Genomic DNA, 15,086 nt, shown 5'->3' on the forward strand with positions numbered 1-15,086 from the left:
ATCTTGCAAAAATACACTATAATAATATAATAACATATACAAAGACACTAAAATATCAGTCTTAAAAAGGATGAAACTTTCAGTGACAACCTTAACTGGTTTAACCAGTTTGTTTTTATTCGTCTCTGATGCATTCGTCCTTCCAACACTCTTTGAACAAACATTTTCTACATTGAATGATGAAAGTGGTATCTTGGAAGATTATTGCACTGATGAAGAATTGTTAGCATCCTTCACAGACTATGTTTCGGAATTTTCATTTAAACCACATCTACCTTATTTTTTAAAGCCAATGGTTGACTCAGAAAAATTGCAGAATTCAATCAAATTTGATGACTTAAACTCTACTGTTTATGATCTATATAATATTGCCAAAGAATCTGAAAAGAAATATGGTCATCCAACCCGTATCATCGGATCAAAGGGCCATTGGAAGACAATCAAATATATTCTCGACCAATTTAGTGAAATGAAGGACTATTACGAAGTCTCTTTACAAACCTTCGATGCATTGAGTGGGAAGATCACTGCATTTAATCTAACTGATTTCAAAACAAACAAACCAATTGAAAATATCACCGCTTTTTCTTTATCTCCACCAGTGAAACCTTTTATCGGGAAGCTTATAGAAATCCCTAATTTGGGTTGTTCCGATGCTGATTTTGAGGCAGTTAAATCCTTCGATGCATTTGCCAGCTATCATGGTGATAAAATTGCTTTGATTGAAAGAGGTGTCTGTCCATTTGGCCTTAAAAGTGAATTAGCAGGCAAACATGGTTTTAAAGGGGTTGTTATTTATGATAATGAACCAGAAAATTTTGATGGGTTACATGGTACACTAGGTGAACCAACAGAACATACTGTCTCTACCATTGGTGTTTCATATGAAGTTGGCCAAAGTTTGATTGACAGTATTATGTTAGATCCAGATTATTTACTATATTTCGCTATGGATTCCTTTGTTAAAAAAATTAAGACTAAGAATATTATTGCTGATACAAAGCATGGTGATCCAAATAATATTGTGGCGCTGGGTGCTCATACTGATTCTGTTGAAGAAGGTCCTGGTATTAATGACGATGGTTCAGGCACCATTTCATTATTAACTGTAGCTAAGCAATTGACCCATTATAAAATCAAGAATAAAGTTCGTTTTGCATGGTGGTCTGCTGAAGAAGAAGGTTTATTGGGTTCTAATTTCTATGCCTATAATTTGACACAAGAAGAAAACTCCAAGATTAGAGTCTTTATGGATTACGATATGATGGCATCACCCAATTATGAATATGAAATTTATGACGCAAACAATATTGACCATCCGAAGGGTTCTGAAGAACTAAAAAATCTATATATCGATTATTACAAATCAAAAGATTTGAATTATACATTAGTGCCATTTGATGGTAGATCAGATTACGTTGGTTTTATTGAAAACGGTATACCTGCTGGTGGTATCGCTGCAGGTGCAGAAAAGAATAATCTGTTCAATGGTGGTGTGTTAGATAAATGTTATCATTTGTTATGTGATGATATGAATAATCTATCATGGGATGCTTTTATGGTGAATACCAAATTAATTGCACATTCTGTTGCCACATTTGCTAGATCTTTTGACGGTTTCCCTGAGAGACAGAATGTCAATGGTACTTCTATGGGCATCACAACGGCGACAACTACTATTACTACAAAGGGAAATAGATATGGTATGGCTGAACCATTATTTAAATATAGAGCTGACAAGCTGATTGTTTAAAAGAATGTATTAACAAGAAATTATAATATATAATATAATATATGAATTTTCTTATTATTAACAGCAGTAGATAACATACTATTTGACTGACTTTGATTTATGGTCTTGCTTCCGTTTTTAATACCATATGATAGAACATTCTGTGGTGTTCATAATATCTTCTGTCTGATTACCTCCGTTTCTACTCTTTAAATAAGACGCATACCTTCGAAGATCACTGCGAATATTTCAATAAGAAAAGAAGAGAAGAGGGGAAAAAATAGTAAGGAAAAAAAAAGGTGTAGAAATATAGCAAAATGGGGAAAGGGCGCAGTATAGAGAGAGGAGGATTCAGGGAGAGGAAGAAGTATAAATAGATGTATAGACCGTTTAGTATATGGATATCCCAGATTAGGAGTTAATGTGAAGAATGAGGAAAGCAAGTTATATTCACATCTGTTGAAAGTTATTTTAAAAAATTTTCGCTAATTGAATTTACAGCAGAGATACCTGCTTTTATCTAACATAAATATCGATATAAATACAGTTTATACACACATATATCCATACATTCACAGCATAACTGGATGAATTTTTTTAGTAGTGGAGAAACGTTTTCCTTTGGTCAAATAGCATATTTAGTTTTTCAGTCCGTTTTACAAGTGGTTGTCATTTCCTTGGCTGGATTCTGGAGTGCTCATGCCGGTCTTCTTCCTAAATCAAGTCAAAAGATTATTTCTTTGTTAAATGTCGATCTTTTCACGCCATGTTTAATTTACAGTAAAATGGCTAAGGCTTTATCTTTAGCCAAAATTTTAGAAATTGGTATTATACCAGTATTCTTTGCTGTGAGTACAGGTATTTCCTATTTTTCGGGTAAATTGGTGTCTGCTGTGTTGGGTTTGGATACTGATGAAACCAATTTTGTTATTGGCAACTCCATCTTCGGTAACAGTAATTCTTTACCTGTCTCTTTAACCTTATCTTTGGCTTATACTTTGCCGAATTTGGCTTGGGATCAAATTCCAAATGATACAAGAGATAATGTAGCTTCAAGAGGATTACTTTATCTTTTGATTTTTCAACAGATCGGGCAAATGTTAAGGTGGTCATGGGGATATAATAAACTTTTGAAATGGTCTGGTGAAAATACTATGCACATGCCTCCAAGTCAAGTTCAACTATTACTGGAAAATGCTAATGTGGGTGCTGGTGGGAGTATTAGTAGGCATGCTTCTAGGCCGGATCTTTTTGAGTCAGACTCTAATAGATTGGTCCCAGCCCATTTGTCAGCAAATGATCAAATGTCGCATACAAATACTACTGCTGCTACCACCACCACAAATAACAATAATAACAATAATGATAATGATAATAATTACGATAGCAGCACAGATCCTTTGTTGGCAAATGATTATAATCATAATAGCAGAAATGAAGGTGAAGAACCAACACCATATTTAATTTCAAATCAACATACTGGTGTATTTACAAGCACTACTGTTAACACTGATGATCCAAATGAAATAACACCATTCAAACATACTATATGGAATAAAATAAACAGAATAATAAACTTAGTTAAGAGTAATTTGAATCCACCACTGTATTCAATGCTTCTAGGTATATTAGTTGCATGCTTCCCACCAGTTCAAAAGGAACTTTATCGTGAAGATAGTTTCTTATTTAATACATTTTCAGAAGCTATAGTACAGATTGGTTCAGTGTCTATTCCATTAATCTTGATTGTTTTAGGCGCTAACCTTTATCCAACCTCAGATAATTTTGAAAAGACTTCGAACTATAAGAAATTGGTCATTGGTTCAATTATTGGGAGAATGATTTTACCTTCGTGTATATTGTTACCAATTATTGCTATAGCTGTGAAATATATTAATGTAAGTATCTTAGATGATCCAATCTTTGTAATTGTGGGGTTTTTGTTAACTGTCTCACCACCAGCTATTCAATTAACTCAAATCACCCAATTAAATGAATTCTTCGAAGCAGAAATGATAGAAATCTTATTTTGGGGATATGTGGTATTAAGTTTACCGGTAAGTATTATTGTTGTTTCAGCTGCCATTTATGTTCTACAATGGGCTAATATTAATAATATTTCAAGTTGAACGTTTTTTTTGATAACAAGTACAAATAAAAACTCTACAGTATATATCATAATATAGGCATAGCCGTAAATTTCTACGTTTCTTATGTTTTTAAAATATTGATCATTGTAAGTGCATTAAAATATTCATGCAAGAGCAACCCCCTATGCTTTAATGCCTCTCTTTCTTTGGTTAGTTAATATTATTTATTTTATATTCATACGTAAAAATATTTATTATTATGATAAGTTAATTCTATACTAGTATATACATATATATCTAGACATGGAAGAGTTTTCCTTTTTGCTTTCTTTTTCTTATTTGTACTTTTTTGAATCTTTAATCAATGAAGCAAAACCTCCATCTCCAGCTTTCTTTTTCTTCTTGTTTTTTAATGCAGCATTAGCAGATTTTGCACTAATGTAGGTTTCTTCATCAGAAGAATCAGAGGAAGAATCAGAGGAAGTTGAATCAGAAGAGGAACTGGAACTGGAATCACCATCACTTGAACTATCCTCACTTTCTGAAGATAATGATTCGGAAGACGAAGAAGAATTATCTTTCCTAATATTCTTACCTTTTTTAACTAATGATGGCATATTGTTTTTACTTGTTTTTTCTTTGACATCCGGTATACCTCTGGATACTAAATCAGATAAAGAGCTTAATGAGGGTCGATATTTTCTTGGTAATTTAGATAATGGACTTACATTAATATTGTTGTTAGTCGAGGAATCAGTAGTTGTAACTGTAGTTGCTGATGCCGTTGATGAAGAATTAACACCTGGTTTTGGTGGTTGAGATGATATATTTGAAATTGTAGTTTCTGATACTTGAGAAGGATGTGGAATAGTGGAGATCTTTGAAGTTGCAGTCAAAGGTGGTTTGGTTATAGATGGTTGTTTGGTAGTTTTAAAAACTGATCTTTGTGACTGTTGAGTAGATTGTGGGACACTTTCAATACCTGTTACACCTTTTGACTTGATATTTGTGTTATTACTTAAATCGTGTGGTTTACTGTCAGATATTGAACCTTTTGGCGGAGCAACAATTATTCTTCTTGAGGTTCTAGTAGAAGGTGATTCATCTTCACTTGAACTATCTTCAGAGGACGATTCACTATCTGATGATGAATCACTACTATTTGAATCAGTTTCAGAAGTTGAAGAACTGTCACTCTCAGATTTAGAAGATGTGCTTGATTTACTTGTTGTATTAAACAAAGTTGCTACTATTTGAGAAGATTTGTAGCCAGCCTTGACTTCATCCTGTTGTCCGATAGATTTATCTAAAGCATCCTCGGATTTAGAATTTATACTTTTATCTTCAAATTTATTAATTGTATTACCTTTAACGTTAGAGGGCATTGTAACCTTGGATTTCTTTGTAGATGGTTTGTGTGACATCAGTTCCTTGGTCTTCTTTTGTGAATCTTTTAAATCAATTTCCTTACTAACTGATGAAATAGCAGTTATTTTTTTATTAGAATTATTTGATTTGGAAAGCGTTTCTTTTACCATATCTTCTGTATTAGTTTTAATGGCAACTGCTTCTAACTTATTTGTATTAGTATCTTTTATATGTGATTTAGAAGTGGAAACTTTTGCTTTTTCAGAATCTATCTTTACGATGAAGCTTTCATTTTCCTTCTTGTTGCTCTTGACATGTGAAATTTCTTGCTTTTTCAATGGAGAAACTTTATCATCTTGCTTTTTAGTCGATAAAGACTGTTTGTTTTCTGGAATACTTTTGGGATCTTTTTTTGTAGTGATGTTTGTCATTTTAGATTCAGCAGATTGATTAGTTTTAGGGATATTAGTGGATTTAATTTCTTGTTTAGCTTTGCTGTCAGATGTAGCTGTAGTAACATCTGGTGATTGTTTTTGGGTTGCACTTCGTAACAAAGCTTTAGTATCATTTGCTTTATTTACTTTTATTGTCCCTGATGAAGGATTGTTTTCTTCTCCTGTAGTTTCCTCTTCACTTGAACTGACAAATTCAGGTGTTTGGTATATCTTTTGTTTTGATCTTGGTTTTTTAGTTATAACTGGAGCCGGTTTTGATTTAATTAAAACTTCTGTACACTTTGCTTTTTGGACTAGTTCAGGTGATACGTCCTTTTTCACTCTACGTGGTTTCCAAACTGTAGCTTTTCTCTCATCTTCTGAACTATCATCACTAGAATTCGAATTCGATGAACTTGTATCGGAAATTTCTTTATTAGTAGTTTTCGAAATAGCTTTTGTTTCATCAACCACATTGGATGCTTTTACTTTTGCATCTTTATTTAGAATTTTGTTCTGTAACGAGGTTATATCATTTATTTCTAATTTCCTATCAGTGGATGTTTTCTTATCTATTTGTTTATCATCATTATTATATGAATCATCAGAAGTCGTGTAATACTCAGATTCGTCAACAGTTGATCTCTGAACTTCGACATTTTTATATGGATTGATTTTAATAGGGACTGGTTTGGCATTAGATTTTAAAACAAATTGTTCATATGTGTCCACACCATCTTGACTTTCTGTTTTTTTTAAATTATCTATTTTGTCGGTTTTGCTTGGGCTAGAAACCTCTTTCTTTGATGCTACTGGAGCCGTAGTTTTCTCTACAGGTCCTTTAGTAGGTATCTGTTGTTTATTTATTTTAGAGGCCGAGTCAGATACTTTCAATAACTTGTTTGTAACAGGTTTATTCTCATTAGATTTCCTATTCTCTATTGTATCCTTTTTCACTTGTTGTGTTGTAGTTTCTATTTTACTCTTTTTGTTTGTTGAGTGTTCTGGACTTTTTAATAGTTCTTTGACAGTTTCAGAGGCAGTTCTTTTCTTTGTGTTCATTTGTGTAACAGGAGTAATCTCATGTTCGACTAGGCTAGATGTAGAGTTTTCTTTTTGTTTAATAGGTTTCTCAAGAATATCAGCTAATTTTCCAGTTGTCTTGACTTCTTGACTCTTATCTACAATATTCAATAAATCTTTCTTTTGAACAGCTTCATGAGACTTGTTATGTAATTCAGATTGAATGTCAGTAAATCTAACCGTGTTGTTTGCTTCATGGTCTGTGTCTATAGAATTGCGTGAATCATCACCATTAGTATTGTTATTTGCATTAATATTTCTCTTTATCATATTGTCTTTGGTAGTCACTACTTTAGATTTTGTTGGTAATTTAGCAATTTGAATCCTTTCATTTTCATTTTCATTTTCATCATCTGAAAATTGATCTATCCTTCTAATGCTTCTTTGAGAATGAGATTTATTCTCCAATTTGGCTTCTAAAGAACTTAATCTTTGAGAATCCTTTGATGTTTTGCTGAAAGAGTTTTGTAAATTGTTTATGTTTTCGTTGTCATTTCTAATGTTATTAGTATAATTATTTTGAGATGATCCAGTTGGATTAAATGGACTATTTTTAACAGGATATGGCAATTCTTGTGATTCATTGTGATTACTAATATCTGATTTCCTTAATGATGGAGATTGTTCACCTTTGTTCAATTCTGCCTCGTAAGTCTCAGAAGAGGAAGAGGAAGAATCTTCACCAGATATCACAGGATGTTGTTCCATGTAAGGTTTTTTCATTGGTATTCTATCAGCTTTTAATGGCAGTACAGATGCAGGACTAGATGGACCTTCCTTCAATTCCTTTTCCACTTCAGCAATTCTTGGTTCTGGGATTGTCAACATTCCTGATGTTATTCTAGAATTGTTCATGGATCCTCTTCTTGTACCACTTAATGGTTGTGTTGTGCTAGTAAAAATTAAACCATTACTTCTTGGGGTGCCATCATAACTTTCAGAGACTACTCTTTGACCAGTTAAAGTGACTCTGTTAGGAGTGAGATCCGTTCTGAATGGAGTACCAGATAATAGACGTTGTTGTTTTGACTTGTCAGGGTCCACTGTTTCTGATCTAGATACGGTATCCTCCATAGCTGAATACTTCATTCGTTTTGAATTTTCTATACCAGAAGAAATTCTAATTGGAGGTGATTGTGGTTGTGTAGGTGGTGGTAAAAATGACCTATCAGCAAAATTATCTTCGTCATCTGAATTATTTGAAGTTTGAGATGGAAATATTTGATTTGCCAAAGGTGTTGATATTCTAAGATTTGGATTTGTGATTGTTTTGGAATTACCATTTGAACGTTTTTTAGCCACTTTTAAAGTACCCGAAGATACACTGTAGATTTGCTGCTGTTGCTGCTGCTGTTGTTGTTGCACAGATTGTGATTCAAAATTATTTAGTTTTCTTCTCTTAGCATTGCCATACAAAGATACATGCTGAGTAGTGTTAGAATCTAAATTAATTTCATTCTTCAATATTACTCGTACGGTATTATCAATATTAAAAACATCCTTCACTATAAAATCTGGATCTAGATCGCAAGAATTACTATCTTGTAGAGTTAAGATCTCTATATCATTAGCCAAATTAGGATATATTTTTTCGCATTTAATTAGAATCTCATCAGCAAGATCCAGCAAAGTGTTTGAAGGATTAGTAAAAAGCAAAAATCTCTTTAATCTTGGCTGTGTGAAGTAATTAGACAAAATCAGTGAATTATTTGTATTATTCCAATTTTGAATTGAATTTTCTAGTGTGTTCGGTACATTATTTTGGTTTCCTGTTGTATTTAATAAATGAGAGGAATCTTCTAAGGTGGAAGTGAATCCGATAGGGACAAAATTGTCCCTAACACTTGGCGGGACTAAAACAACTTGAATTTTATACATGATCGAATCAGAAGGATAAAAAGAAAAGAAAGCTAAGAAAATAACAGTTATTAAATTGAACTAACTATCAATTAGTCAGCTAATCGAATAAATTGTTGCTTATAAACTGGCTATTGTCGAAGAAGTAAATAAAAAAGATAAAACGGACAAATATTAATTCTTCTTAGTTAATGTATGTATGGAGATATTAGAATCGCTTATGACCTGGTTGAGTAAACCAGCAAACAGATAGAGTGAAATAGATATAGAAATATGAATTAAAAGAGGATTTATTAGATTTGGTATATTCTCATGGTTTTCTGGCATAAAATATAAGAATATATACCGAGATATAACCTCATCAAGTTTTTTTTTTTCTGCTTTTATTTTTATGACTTTTTTTTTTTGCGTTTCTTTTCTTTTTGTATTGATCTATAAGAATTAACAAAAACACGACTAAGATTCGTATTCGATGATATTTACATCTAAGTAGAAAGATAAAAGAAATTAAAAAATAATTCGACCTGTTTATCTCTATTGCCATTATTACAGTCAGGATATATTGGGATAAGGCTGGGGGATCTACGCATATATTGGTTGTTTGGTTTTACATTGTGACAGTGAGGTAACATGAACCTATTAAATTAATATTGGTGTACTAATCTGTGCTATTTTTACGAGAATAACTTGTACTTCTCGAGCATCCTTTCTATATATACTACATGTTATTATAGAAGCAACTTTTTTTATGACAGCTATAGATGTATATTATATTTGTTGCTAGATTGTTTACATTTGATTCAAAATAACTTTAGTTTACTTTTCGTAATTAGTAATTATGTACGGTTTAGATGACCCCTATAAAGATGTAAGCTGCAAGGTGTTTTGGTTAATAAAGGGTAAAGATTTAGATTTAGATAAACCGCAATGTACTTCACGATATTCAATTTTATAACCAAAAATTACACATTTGACAGAAACGAGACTGGAATTACTGAAATTCGGGAGGACCGTAGTGAATTCAAATTATCAACAATATTTTTAATAAAGGAAATTTTTATGCTTTCTTTTTTGTTTTTTGTTTTTATTTTTTTTTCACAATAAAGTTTCGAACTTTTAAATACAGGTATTGGTAAAACTTTAGTCGCGCCTCAAAACTTCCAAATTCCACCTAATATCTCATAAAACGATGATGTAGACTAAAGTGTCTCATTTTAGAATGTAACATGGGATTTTTACCTACATAAACGGCTGGTTCATTATCTATCCGTGGCTTAATATCTTTTGTATTTATTAGCATGAGGTTGAGCATGTTTTTTAACAAAATAAGCTCCTTGCTAATATTACTAGTGGAGATATATTTGGTATCTGTTAAAGAAAGACTAACTGCGCTCATTATCTTCTTTTATAACCATGTAAATATGTCACCAGCAAGCCTTATAATAAATCCACCAGGTGCACATTTTATTTCCATGAGATGTGTCTGAAAAACATTCAATATCTCTTTCAAGTTTTGTGTTGTAGGTTAATCTTTAGCTTTTTAGTGTTATATATGTGCTGCATTACTTTGCGTACGCTTTTTAAATGTACCTCTCCAGGATCTTTAAGGAATCGTGATAGATGTTGAACAGGCTACATTCTGTACATCCACCAGCATTGCTTACAAACAGCAGTTGGTAAATAATACCCTGTCACTCATTTATATTGTCAATTGTTGGAAATTCAGTGTCGAAATAATTAATAGTATTGGATAATGGAAATTCTACATTTCTATTCAAGTCAATTTGATAACTTTCGGTTGCCTTAGTAGTATACTCCTCCATTGATAAGGTTATATTGTTCAGGTCACCTTGATGAATATTTATTCTTAAAAATTTGGAAACTAGACCTAAATCTTTTATGGAGTATACTGCTTTTAACCCTGCTGTAACAGAGCTCATAATATTTTTGTTCAGAGCAGCAATTAGGAGATTGTCAACATACAATGCAATTAATACTTTAGCACCTTTAATATTTTTAAAATATATGTTAAATTCCCCATCATGGTGTGTGAATTCTTTGTTGGTTAATGTTTTATGAATATGTGTGTTTCATAGTAGTGGGGCTTGCTTTAACCCGTACATACCCCCGTAAAGCTGCCACACGCAATCGGGATGTACAGAATCAACAAAGCCTGGAGGTTGATGAACGTAGATTGGTTCTTCCCTTTTGGAATTTAAGAAGACAGTGTCTACATCCATTTGGTGAACACGGAGATTAAGGAGAACAGAGATAGCAAGAAAGATCCGAACAGAATCATACCGCACTACAGGAGCAAAGGTTTCTTGATAGTCGATGCCAGCTTTTTGAGTGTGTCCTTGAGCCACTAAACGAGCTTTAAACCGATTCCCGTCCTTAATGTTAAACACCCAACGAGACCCCAAGGCACGACGACCAGGAGGGAGAGGAGTCAACCTATATGTATCATGATCTTTAAAAGCTTGAAGTTCTTTCAGACAGGCTTGATACCATTTGTCTTTATCTGAAGAACTCATTGCCTGGTTGAATGTATTTGGGACAGAAGTAGTGGTAGAAGTAAAGGACATGCCATGAACCAACGCAGTCAAGGCTATGTGATGTGAAGGATTATCATCAGAGCCAGATGATGAAGAAGAAGAGTATACCGGTGTTCTAATGAGTTGGGTGAGACCATCCATGGAGTTAATAGGAACAAAACTGCCGGAGTCAATATTAACAGCCTCAACAGCAGGAGTACCAATTGTACCAGGACTAATTGGATTAGAATCCCACTTTGGATGGTGTTTCTCAATTTGATGATTTAAGTAGAATTCAGAAGCAGGAATAGGACCTAACTTGTTATGATTAACAATTGAGGATGTTTGGCCATTCAACTTGCTGACATGTGTGGTGATAGGGGCAAAAATGTTGTCAGCTAATTCAATTTTACTATTTTTTAATGGTTTATGGGGATCTAAGTCTTCTAAGTTATAAACTGGCGAAATATCACTTGACAAAGATCTGGATTGTGAATTAGGAGAAGATGTGTCAGAGTGGATATCATCGATGGTAGATGTTAATTGTTGAGTAGTTAGTGAATCAGCTGTTGGAGTAGTTGAAGAGTCAGTATCAGAGGATGAAGCAATTGATGATGGTTCGTCTGCTTCCTTCTTGTTTATTTGAGTAGAATTATGTGAGGAGAATGAGGCAGTTGACTCATTGTCTATAGAAGATGAATCAAGGTTGTTGAAAGTAAAATTTTCACAGTCAGAAGTCGTAGAAACAGGAGAAGAAGAGAAGGAAGTAGATGGTAGTTCATATTCATCAGAGGAAGAAGAGTCATATTCGTGCTTATCATTGCCAGATGAATCAACTCTGGACATAGAAGAATCAGAATCAGCAGATGATAGATACGGAGTGGAGTATCGACTAGTACCTTGATCTAGAAGTTCATCACCATGTATGGTGGTTAATTCATTTTCTAAATTGCCCTCATATATAGGATAATCAGTAGTGTCAGGATAATAGTTTGAAGTTTGTATTTCAGAAGACTGAGTTGTGAAAGCATCAGTAGATGAAGGATAAATTGGGATACCACCCAAAGTACCAGTGGCAAATGTATGAGCCGCTTCGACCTCTTTGGTACCTGCAAGTGGGAAATCAAGTTCATCAAAGCGAACTTGATTTGATACAAAAATTTTCTTAGAGGGAGGATGGTAGAGACGGTAAGCTTTGTGTTTAGAGTCATATCCGACAAACACACACTTTACACTAATAGGAGCAAATTTTCCGTCATGTAATTGATGAGGTAATGTAGCATATAAAGCACATCCAAATATACGTAGATGTGATAAATTTAGATTTTTTGTTGGAATATTGTTCCAAAGACAGTAAGGGATAGAATATTTTTTATTAGATACTGGTAACCTATTTAAGAGATATACAGCAGTACTTACAGCCTCTGTCTACATGGGAGGAGGTACCTTCCCTCCAATTAAAAGGCATTTTGTCTTTTTTTCAATCGGGCGACGGGATCTTTCTACTGCCCCATTTTGAAAATTATTGTACGGAACAGTTAACTGATGGGAAATTCCATTGCTTTTACAGAAATTATGAAATTTAGTTGATATAAATTTACGTCCATTATCTGTACGAATGGCACCCACCTTAAATCCCCCTTTGATTTGAAGTTATTTTCTGTTTCTAAAATTTACTTAATCAACTTATTGCATGCAGCTGATTTTGATGTTAAATGAATCACAGAATAATATCTTGAGTAGGCATCCTGGATAGTCAAAAAATATTTATTATCAGAAAAATTAGTATACCTAAATTGGTCACAAATGTCAACTTGTAATAACTGTAAAGGACTCGTGTATTGTGTGTCAGAAATTTTTCCTTTTTTCATCACCCCTTTTGAAAGGGAACAAGTGAGGCACAACGAGTGTTTATCAGCTTCCATAATGGACAGGTCAATTCGATTTGCCAATCGATTATAATTAGCTAAACGTGGATGTCCTACTCTAGCATGCCATTTAATAACTTCTGGAACTTTTGCCTTTGGAGATGGTAAAACGGAATGGTCATACGAAATAAAAGTATAATCAAGTGGTTTTTTCATAATTTTTGTTTCATTATTATCGGACTTGAAAACATAAAGTTGATTTCTCATTTCACCAATTTGAGTAATTTTATTATTTTTAATTGTAAAATACCTTTGTTTTGTCAAATATAAATTTCATGTTTGACTTAGCAGAAGCCATTTTGACAGAGATCAAGTTTACGTGGCCATTTGGGACATATGCTACATTGTATAATGTGACATGTCCTAGTTGTACTGTACCAATACCTTTAATAGCAGTTTTACCCCCAATGCCTTCGATAACCCCAAACTCATTCTCATTACCTTCGACTAACTCACTAAACATCGAAAAGTCGTGAGATATGTGCTGAGTGCAACCAGTATCAAAATACCAATCATTTCTAGATGCTGTCTTTTGTTCACTAACCAACGCAACCCAAGCTGTATGAGGATTATTAATATTGTGATCTTTTTCATATTTTTTATTTCTTTTGGCCTTCAATCATTCTTGAAATTCCGGACACTCATTAGTTTTATATTGTCCCCGGCAATTCTTGAAGTTAAAATTTTTAACTTTTGGTTTGAATTGGTTTCTTTTTCCAATAAGACTGGAGTTAGTTACTTCTCTTTCAATATTGCTAATCACATCATACACTTTTCTCAACTTAATTTCGTAACTTTTACCAAATGTATTCATAAATCTTTGGTAAGATGCCGTATAAATTCATTAAAAATAATGAAACAGTCCTTTCACGAGCTTTAATTTTGATTACTTTTAGACTTTTTTGTTGTTTTGAAGTTAATGAAGCTAAAAATGTTTCTTTATTAGATGAGATTTCAAAGATGACCTCTACTAAATGGTTAACTAGGTCATGTTGGTCATCTAATGCTTAATTCTTAGCTTTAGCTAATTGAAAAAAAAGGTTCGGCAACTACATTAATAGATTCTCCACCAAAACACTCAGTTAAGTGATTAAGAAGACTTTTTCCGGTCAGAATACCATAATCACCAGCAACATATCTACCTGCCTTCTTTTTAGCGGATCCTTCGACATTATTAACAATTAATAATTTTAATGCCGTTTCAAATATTTTCTTAATATAAGCAATCATATCATTGGATGGATTGTATTGTTCAATAATGACATTTAGCTTTCTATTTTGTGCATATTGATACTAGTTTAAATTGATATTAGACATATGCATCGCTAAGATATCGATCCATTTCTTTAAGTTTTTTCTTTCATTCAATTTAAAAGGAACACAATGTGCAACTATAATAAAAGGGTTCATAATGTATTGATGCAAGGTTTCAGTATCAAAAACTCTATTGAAATTTGTTAAGAATTTGTTGAAATCGAACGTTCTAGAATAAATAGATAGACTAATTAAATTTTAGCAAATATAAATTGATATCATAATGTGGAGAATGTATTGTTTTCTTGTTAGTAAATTTAAATAAAAAGAATTGATATATTATTGCTGGTTGTAGAAGAGATATGCTAGATATGCAAATGAATTCAATAGTGTTTTTATATCATGTTTTTTTCCTTGTGTTTTTTTTATGTATTATCATCTCTGTGTTATACGTACAGAAGAAGATTGAACTTTAATATGCTTTTATACACTATAACTGTATAGTTGTAATATTGAAAATGTTCACTATTTACCTAATGACTATTGGCGCTAATTTTCAATAAAATCAATATGATGAAACAATATAAGCTTATTTTCTATTGTTTGTTTCTTTATGTGATACATAACTAATATATAAGATATAATAGTACAAAGTGAAGCTCGTTTTATTTTCGAGTTCTCTTTTATAAGTGTCTCTATAATTTTCTAATCATCTCGTACAATAAATTTAAATTAAGAATGGTGTGTTTAATTGCACTACAACAACTTCTAAATTTATTTTTTTAGTAATAATGGATGTGTCAGTG

At 32.7% G+C, this 15,086-nt stretch overlaps 4 protein-coding genes across 4 annotated transcripts; 2 read left to right on the forward strand and 2 right to left on the reverse strand.

Moving 5' to 3' along the window:
• Positions 1-70: 70 nt before the first annotated feature.
• Positions 71-1,753, forward strand: APE3 (aminopeptidase Y; the record flags this gene model as incomplete). The annotated part of the gene is made up of 1 exon (XM_064860884.1): positions 71-1,753. The coding sequence occupies one exon, from the start codon at positions 71-73 to the stop codon at positions 1,751-1,753; it is 1,683 nt and encodes a 560-aa protein (XP_064717901.1).
• A 566-nt stretch (positions 1,754-2,319) lies between these two features.
• PWA37_004395 (uncharacterized protein) lies at positions 2,320-3,861 on the forward strand (the record flags this gene model as incomplete). Its single annotated transcript, XM_064860885.1, has 1 exon — positions 2,320-3,861. The coding sequence occupies one exon, from the start codon at positions 2,320-2,322 to the stop codon at positions 3,859-3,861; it is 1,542 nt and encodes a 513-aa protein (XP_064717902.1).
• Positions 3,862-4,157: 296 nt separating this feature from the next.
• On the reverse strand, positions 4,158-8,585 carry TOF2 (Tof2p; the record flags this gene model as incomplete). Its single annotated transcript, XM_064860886.1, has 1 exon — positions 4,158-8,585. One exon carries the CDS (start codon positions 8,583-8,585, stop codon positions 4,158-4,160), a length of 4,428 nt encoding a protein of 1,475 aa, XP_064717903.1.
• Positions 8,586-10,255: 1,670 nt separating this feature from the next.
• PWA37_004397 (uncharacterized protein) lies at positions 10,256-13,489 on the reverse strand (the record flags this gene model as incomplete). The annotated part of the gene is made up of 3 exons (XM_064860887.1): positions 10,256-10,488; positions 10,690-12,488; positions 13,311-13,489. The coding sequence occupies 3 exons, from the start codon at positions 13,487-13,489 to the stop codon at positions 10,256-10,258; spliced, it is 2,211 nt and encodes a 736-aa protein (XP_064717904.1).
• Positions 13,490-15,086: the final 1,597 nt, after the last annotated feature.

The sequence above is a fragment of the Arxiozyma heterogenica genome, assembly GCF_036370985.1.
Source record: "Arxiozyma heterogenica strain weizmannii chromosome Unknown scaffold_5, whole genome shotgun sequence".
In the NCBI taxonomy this organism is placed as follows: Eukaryota; Fungi; Ascomycota; class Saccharomycetes; order Saccharomycetales; family Saccharomycetaceae; genus Arxiozyma; species Arxiozyma heterogenica.